The 9,222-nt window shown below is 40.1% G+C and overlaps 1 protein-coding gene across 1 annotated transcript in view; it reads right to left on the minus strand.

The window, feature by feature from the left end:
• Positions 1-1,711: 1,711 nt before the first annotated feature.
• The window catches only part of LOC125029947, a 16,375-nt gene continuing 8,864 nt past the window's right edge, over positions 1,712-9,222 (minus strand). Inside the window, exons 4-5 of the mRNA XM_047620138.1 lie at positions 4,546-5,084; positions 1,712-3,457 (exon numbers count right to left, since the gene is read on the minus strand). Of these exons, the coding sequence (XP_047476094.1) occupies positions 3,445-3,457; positions 4,546-5,084 (552 nt within the window). The 3' untranslated portion in view covers positions 1,712-3,444. The remainder of the gene's footprint in view (positions 3,458-4,545; positions 5,085-9,222) is intronic.

The raw sequence follows: 9,222 nt of genomic DNA on the forward strand, positions 1-9,222 counted from the left end.
ATAGACCAGCCACACACTGAGAGGAACTAACACCAGAAGGGAAGCAAACAGCAACACATTCTTCAGGCTGTCGTCCCCTGCTCCTTCCCTTTCTTTTCTTTTCTCTCTCCTGCTTTTAGTCTCGCCCTCGATCTCCATCCACACAACAGCATCCTCAGTGATGCCATAGTCTCTCAGCCTCTTCTCGTCCTTCATATCTTCACTGCCCGCCTTCAGCTGCTGCTTCCTCGCCTCCACACCCGCTATGCGTGCCACTTCGTGCTTGATCTGTATCACGGGCACCGCTTCGTCCGCCACTACCCTGATAACCTCCCCTTCCGGCTGGACAACGTTAACGTAAAATCCAGTCATAGCTTGGGCCACATAAACATTTTTGACATCCACACAGTCTTCGTCCCTGATGCCGTAGCTGGAGACCGTTGCTTTGCTGTCCCATAAACGCTCCCCGTTAAATACGAGTGCCCGATAGTCACTTAGGGGTATGCCTTCTAACATAATCTTCACCCTGAGCGTGTGGATTGTGTCCGTCGGTTGTGCTTCGACAGAACTCATTGTCCCGTCTGTGTCTCGCACGTGGATGATCATGGCCGAGATCTGTAAGGAGAGGTCTAGGAAGAAGAGTTTTTGTTTCTGCTTCATATCTATCTAGTTATATGCATTATAAATATATATTCCTACGGACAATAAATTCGCAACAAAAGTAATGAAAACTAAAATTAAAACAATCCCTAAGAATTACGTTAAAATGAAATCAAAACCAAAATAAGCAAAAACGACAGTGAAAATGAAAACTTACTTTAGAAAAAACGATATTAACTTCAAGAAAAGCTATGCAGTTTAAAAATAAACCAAAACCGAAACCACAAAACCAAATATAATTATTACCTACAAGTATCAGATCCAGGAAAAAACAAACGTCGATTTTTCGCGGCTAACGGGTGGGGGGAGGTCAGAGGTCACGGTAACCTCACTATATAGAGATTTACAAAAGAATATGGTAAAAACCTGCCCAAAGTGATAGATGCTAAATAACTACAAAATTATAAAACAATCAAAATTATAAAGCAATCAAAATGATTGGCATTTGTAAATAATACATAAAAGGATGTTTATAAGAGTGGTCATCCTCATCAAAATATCAATATATATTTAGAACTGAATAAAACAAGGAAATTGAGAGATAACCAAAACTAGGAATATCGACAAAGAACTGCATTTAAAAAGCAAAAAGTAACCAAACTAATGTCACACAAGAACCAAAGAAAACCTACCAAAACGGACAAACTAAAACAAACAAGAAAACACGTAAATCAAGGATAAGAATAAAAGGCTGGCGTCCGGCTGATGGCAGAATCCTGTGTCGGCCAAAGTATAGCCAGAAAGAAACAACTATCAGTATCTTTGCTTGTGGTCAAGGGGGAGCTGATCGCTTCTTTTTGTTCAAACCGGATTACAGTGCTAACTACCCTACCCGAGCAAGATATCAGATCATATACACACATATGTACATGTATATACTCATATGTATATTCATGTGTGTGTGTTGCTTACTCCCCTGCACGTGACAGTGGAACTAATAAATAAGTAAGCATTCTAATGTGCTCTTGGGCACACGATCCAACATTTCGTTAATGTTTTTCCCAAAACACTGCGTCGACAAGACACATCCTTAGCAATAAAACAATGAACAAATGGAAAATAGAAAACAAAATAAATGCTCTGTTTATTGAAGAATATCAATAGCAAAATATATAGAGACAATTTATCTAGAACATAAAATGAAAATACATGCTGAACTCAATGAGGATATGTAAAGCAGTTCCAGTTGCTTTCAGACTGAACAAAAGCATGAGTGGGTTGGCAGGTTCTCCTAATGGCATCTCGCGTCCACAAGACCATTTTCATCACCAACTGTGGCCGCCCGCAAAAGTCTGCTCGTTCTGGGCGCACACAGGTCACGCTTCAATATGACTATGGCCCAAAGGCATCCTTTCAGTGAGCAAACATGGCTTGCATTACTGGAGGAGGCATGGTCCTTCTCGCAGAATTCTTGACTACGTATTCACAAATATGTGTCAAGGAACGAAAGAACAGACAAATGTAGGTGTGCTCCTGCTTAACAAGAAATGAAAGGAGTGTTTGTTTATGTTTTCAAACTCGCGCTAAAATACAAAATTTAATTTCATACAGAGATAATCAGTCCCAAATACACTTAAAATGTCACGTATTTAATAAAACCTCAATGCGATAGACATAAGTCTTTAAAATGCATACACAAGAAATTTCGTCTCCGAACACTGCTGACCGTGCGCCGAGGACCAGCCCTTGGACATGGGAATTCTTGCGTGTCCAATGAGACCAGGCGTTTGTTGGTGATGAAATGCTTGCGTGATCACCCCTTATCAGAGCCAAGGTCTATATAAGTAAAGATCTTATGTAGTCCTTGATCAGAACTTCCATCCGCCGCCAATCCTGATCACACGCACAGGATTCAGCTCGTTCTGGGGTACAAGTGGGAAATTACGAAGCCATTCAAAACTGCCATTATGCCCAGTGCACAGCCTGTGCAATTACAAAGCTCAAAATTCTGTGTTCGATTGCACACTTAGATGAATGTTAGCAGATTGGGATTAACTTTTGTCGTGTGCTTAAGAGCAGTCATTTGCGATGGCAGAATGCATAATAAGAGTGTGTTAGATATACATGTGTGCATGTAAATATATATTTATACATAAAACATGTAATGTAGGTATATAAATATACAGAGAAACATATTCTTCAGTCATCTGCATTAGTATCAGCAATGATAAAAATGAAATTACATAACGCATTACTAATTTTTACTCCCACGTTTATAGACCAGCCACACACTGAGAGGAACTAACACCAGAAGGGAAGCAAACAGCAACACATTCTTCAGGCTGTCGTCCCCTGCTCCTTCCCTTTCTTTTCTTTTCTCTCTCCTGCTTTTAGTCTCGCCCTCGATCTCCATCCACACAACAGCATCCTCAGTGATGCCATAGTCTCTCAGCCTCTTCTCGTCCTTCATATCTTCACTGCCCGCCTTCAGCTGCTGCTTCCTCGCCTCCACACCCGCTACGCGTGCCACTTCGTGCTTGATCTGTATCACGGGCACCGCTTCGTCCGCCACTACCCTGATAACCTCCCCTTCCGGCTGGACAACGTTAACGCAAAATCCAGTCATAGCTTGTTCCTCACCGAAAATTATCATATTCCCAACATGTATCACATCTTCGTCCCTGATGCCGTAGCTGGAGACCGTTGCTTTGCTGTCCCATAAACACTCCCCATTAAACTCGAGTTCCCGATAGTCACTTAGGGGTATGCCTTCTAACATTATCTTCGCCCTGAGCGTGTGGATTGTGTACGTCGGTTGTGCTTCAACAGAACTCATTGTCCCGTCTGTGTCTCGCACGTGGATGATCATGGCCGAGATCTGTAAGGAGAGGTCTAGGAAGAAGAGATTTTCGTATTGTTTCTGTGTGATATATGCATTATGAATATATATTTATACGATACTGCATAATGCTCATAATCTGAGGTATGGCCCTTGTCACTTATATTGTCACTGAGTGAGAAAGGTGGTATGTGGCCCAACATGACCGTTTATCAACTTGCACTGAACAGTCACCAATGTAAAAAAAAAAAAAAAAATGATCAGTTGCACTAACAACATAAACTTTGACCGAAAACCTTGGCCTTTTATGCTTTGGTATGAGCGGTTGCAGTTCAGAAACTTACCAGGACAATGTGTATGTTTTCGGTACATATGCATTTATATACAGATACATATTTGACACAAACACAGTAACGTTTATACTAAAAGGAAAAGGAAAACAGCCACAGTAAGAAATGAATAAGAATCGTAAAGTTTCGAACTCTTCGCGAGTTCCTCTCCAGACGAATAAAAAACCGAAGTTCCATTTCGGTTCATTATTCGTCTGGAGAGGAGCTCGAGAAGAGTTCGAACGTTACGATTTATATAAATTTCCAACTGTGACTGTTTTCCTTATCAACAAATATATATCTAAATGTATCTTTACATATATATGTCTATGTGTGTATACATGTGTCAAAGTATTCAGTATGACCAGTGGCGCCTTACGCAGATAAAGTGATTTATTCAGCCCCTGGTGTAAGCCCTAGGAGGTGGTGGCGCGGCTGGAAGAGCTTATTTTGGTGTGGGTTTAGTCTAGCATTACCCCTTACGTCGCACAATAAATTCGCATAAATTCGCTTCTCTCTGTTAACATTCTGTTATCATTTGCGATAACAGATGCTGTATAACAGTGGGTTGGATATACAAGTGTGTATGTATATATATATATATATATATATATATATATATTAACATATAAAACATATAATGCAGGTATATATATACAGATAAACATATTCTTCAGTCATCTGCATTAGTATTAGCAATGATAAATAAGAAATTACATAACGCATTACTAATTTTTACTCCCACGTTTATATGCCAGCCACAAGCTGAGAGGAACTAACACCAGAAGGGAAACAAACAGCAACACATTCTTCAGGCTGTCGTCCCCTGCTCCTTCCCTTCTTTTATCTCTCCTGCTCTTAGTCCCGCCCTCGATCTCCATCCACACAACAGCATCCTCGGTGATGCCATAGTCTCTCAGCCTCTTCTCGTCCTTCATATCTTCGCTGCCCGCCTTCAGCTGCTGCTTCCTCGCCTCCACACCCGCTACGCGTGCCACTTCGTGCTTGATCTGTATCACGGGCACCGCTTCGTCCGCCACTACCCTGATAACCTCCCCTTCCGGCTGGACAACGTTAACGTAAAATCCAGTCATAGCTTGGGCCACATAAACAGTTTTGACATCCACACAGTCTTCGTCTCTGATGCCGTAGCTGGAGACCGTTGCTTTGCTGTCCCATAAACGCTCCCCGTTAAATACGAGTGCCCGATAGTCACTTAGGGGTATGCCTTCTAACATTATCTTCACCCTGAGCGTGTGGATTGTGTCCGTCGGTTGTGCTTCAACAGAACTCATTGTCCCGTCTGTGTCTCGCACGTGGATGATCATGGCCGTGATCTGGAGAGGGGGGGGGGGGGGAAGAGAGTCACATCCTTCGGTTCTTCATTTAGATTATTTTAGCATTTGAAATGAGGTCACTGCCTTTTTACTGAGACTGATATTACATTTCGCTCACTTCATGGTCTTGGAATTTCGTGAGATGGCTTTGTTGTTTTCTCCTTTATCAAAATCACCGTAATGCTTTGTTTTTCCTTGGGAATACTATATCGTCTAACTTACACCACACCTTAGTAGCAGTGTCACTATATTGTTTGGCTCTATGTCAAGATTAGCATATGTATAAATACTAATCACTATACTAATATCACTTTATCATTCTGCTTTTTTGTATATACAGACCACCCTTATGGAAATTATAACGATTGCATCTAACAGCCAAAAAACAAAATATGACAAAACAACTTTAATAACAAACTCAAGGTGTAAATCATGGAAAAAGGCACAATATAAATGTGGATGTGTATGTTTATGCTTTATATATATATATTCATATATGTATACATATGTACACACACATATATATATATATATATATATATTAAGTATGAGTGTTGATGTGAAGGAAACTTGCAGATCTCCTTAGCGCCCCCCCCCCCCCCCGCCACATTTCGTGAGGAATTTGCTCCTTGTAAGAACCTAATGCACTTACTCTAATACAGGTAGCACCACTCCGCATCGGTAAAAAATCTAGTCGGCAACTGCCGAGCTAAGCTCTGCCCCTTTACTTTCATTAATATTAAATATTTATAGGGTTTTGTTTGTTTTTCTCTTGGTTTGTTTTCCGTTTTTTTTTTTTTTTTTTTTTTTTTAAGATGTATCTTTACATCTTTAATAGAATCACTTATGGACTCTTCAGGTTTGAGAACCACCTGGATAGCTTCCTGCTTCCTTTATCTTGCAAGAATAAAGTCCTGGCGATCTCAGTAAATAGGTCATCTGAAGAAATATTTAACGTCTATATTCCCGCCAACCAAAGGGACATTCAAACTTTAGCATCGTCTTCCACAAGTGTCTGTCTGACCACCACATATGGAAAAGTATGAATATACAAAAAAAACTAATGTGTGTGTGTGTGTGTGTGTGTGTGTGTGTGTGTGTGTGTGTGTGTGTGTGTGTGTGTTCATATGCATATATACAAAACTCATACTCATACAAAAGTGATCATTCTCCGATACCTGACCATACTGGACCCAGACTTTCTGTTGGACAATGATTGATTTATGAGGATGAAGAGGCACGCGTCCAGGGGCGTGGAGCGGATTCAACACGTTGCCCTCCTGAAAGGGGAAGTGCCAGAGAGGCTATTCATCTCCGAAGTTGGGGTACAGTTGGGTAGCACCATACGTAGAGCCGCCAGTCATGTGCCTCAAGTGTGGCCCATGGGGTCTTGGACCTGTCAGCAGGATGCTCGAAGCAGCTTCTGAGGTAGAAAGCATGACTCCAGGATCTGCCGAGCCGAAATGGAAAAGGGGGAAAGGGTTAAGCCTTGCTGCTGCAACTGCGGTGGCCCTCACAATGCCGGGTCTCTGGCATGCAGGGCGAGGCCACAATCAAAGCTCATTTCGCCGGTTCCCCAGCAAGGAATCGCAGAGAAGGAAAAGGCAGAAGTGCAAAGAGAGGCTATAACTGCAATCCCCAGCGACTGACTGCGTGTGGCGCCGTCATCAGAGGGAAGCGATCAACCTCAGGAAGACCGACAGCCGCTAGAAGTGAAGGAAGTGTCGCTGAGCAGTGATGCCCAATTTTCTGGGGGGGAACTGTCGGCAATCACGCAGATGCTGCAGACATTGATGTAGAAAACGGACAGAAAAACCGAGGAACAGAAACAGGAAGAGGGGGCTGTCACAGAACCTCCCATCCCCCAAGATGCAGAAACTATTTATAGAAATGTTAGCGTCCTGCAGAGGAACAAAGTGTAAATTGTAATATAAAAATCCTGGGAAAGGAAAGGAAAATAAGAGCGAGTGTAGCGGAAGAAACATTTTCTGCGGATTTCAGGTCCCTCCTGCTGAAGTGCCAAGATCACGAGAAAGAAAGCCTCTTGAAAAAATGGGAAATTGTGCATGACAATGGCGAACCATTCGAGAAATGTTGGAGAAACATAAGAATGCAGGAGTGATGGAGCCTCTCTTGAAACAACCAAACAAGGGATATAAAGTAACCCAGGAAAGTGTCACCCAGATGTACACCGAGAGCGGTCACACTTAACCTTCTGTTTATACACAGTTTCGCTCTTCTTGACATGACTAATTGCGCTCGGCCTGGCCCAAGACCTGACTCAGGGAAGCGTAAACAACACAGTACTGTTGATAGTGTAAGCGTGCCTTAACCTTAGATTTCTGTTCATTGGAGAAGTGTGTATGTCTCATTTGTTGATATACCTATATATCAACAAATAGGATCTTATTAAGATAGTGGGAGGATAACCTAAGTTACCTTATCCTTTTGAGATGTAAGCCTTTGTTTAAGTAAAAAAACATATTTCTTTCTTTCCATACATATACATATGTATGTGTGTGCATATATATATATATATATATATATATATATATATATATATGTATATGTATATATATGTGTGTGTATGTATGTATGTGTGTGTGTGTGTGTGTATATATGTATATATGTATATATATATATATATATATATATATATATATATATATATATATAAGTGTGTGTGTGTGCGAGCACACACAGACACATACACGCGCGCGCGCATATGCACATGAAATTGTACACACACACAAACATGTTACACGTACACAAATATCTCTGTATGAAAGGAGACAAACACAATTTTTCTATCAATTTTATTTTAAATTAGTTTAGCCTGATGTATACCGCTTTATAACAGAAAACGACACATCTCTCAATATGCGACGCAGATTATGTGACGATGACATGGCTTACTATGAGAGAACCATATATCATGCATATATATCTAAATCTATCTATACATGCATACATACATACATATATATTCATAGTCATATATATGTCTGTATGCGTGTGTGTACCAAGACGTTTATAAATACTAAATAAGAGGAAAAAGCATAGGTCCAATACCACACAAAAAGGATACCCTATTCCAGGACCTTATGACGTAGTAATGACGTAGTAATGACGGAGTCGGTCGGGTGTGACGTCTGATTGGTCGATCATAAATAAAGCAAATTACAGGATATTTGTGTATATATAGAATAAAATAATGATATATAGGATTCCATGTTTAATTTTCTTGCCTTGTTCACATCAAGTATGATATCTTTTCAGTGCATTTACCTAGAATGCTTCACACCGTAATAATATCGAAAATAACAAACAGGAAACGAAATTTTTATAAACAATCTGTTGGGAAAATTATTTTCCCAAGATTGCTAATGGTATGAAACGCTTCTTGTGATGGAAAAACAGCAAGAATTATTAATATTTTGAAGAGCTTACTTCAGAAGCTATAACCAAATAAGACATGAAATCAAATATCTTTATAGCGGTTCTTGGCATTTACTTTGATGACGTCACGCATTCTCCATCACATTCTCTAGTGATGCAAATGTACTTTGACAGGCGTTTTATGTTACTTCCTGTTGAAAAAAAATGCTGAATGGGATAATAATATTCTCCACAAAGAAGAGACTATTCGTGACGTCACAGTTTCTGAGCCAATAAAAACTCAGACATTTTCAGCCAATCACAGCGCATTTCGTTAACACAGGGCAGCTCTTTGCATTTCCTGTGATGATCACGATATAATAAATATAAACACACAATGGTTATGATAATTATAATATAGCAATTATCATCAACACAATCACGCTATAATAAATATAAACACACAAATGGTGATGTTAATGAGAATATAGCTATTATCATCATCACAATCACGATATAATAAATATAAACACACAAATGGTGATGTTAATGAGAATATAGCTATTATCATCATCACAATCACGATATAATAAATATAAACACACAATGGTGATGATAATGATAATATAGCTGTTATTATCATCACAATTAATATCCTTATCCTAACTATCCCTTCACTCTAGAGGCCCCACTGTCTACATCGCCCTGTCGGATGAATTTTAATATTTATGGTACATTTTCTGCCGTGTCAGCCTCTAGG

Source organism: Penaeus chinensis, chromosome 10 (genome assembly GCF_019202785.1).
Source record: "Penaeus chinensis breed Huanghai No. 1 chromosome 10, ASM1920278v2, whole genome shotgun sequence".
Lineage (NCBI taxonomy): Eukaryota > Metazoa > Arthropoda > Malacostraca > Decapoda > Penaeidae > Penaeus > Penaeus chinensis.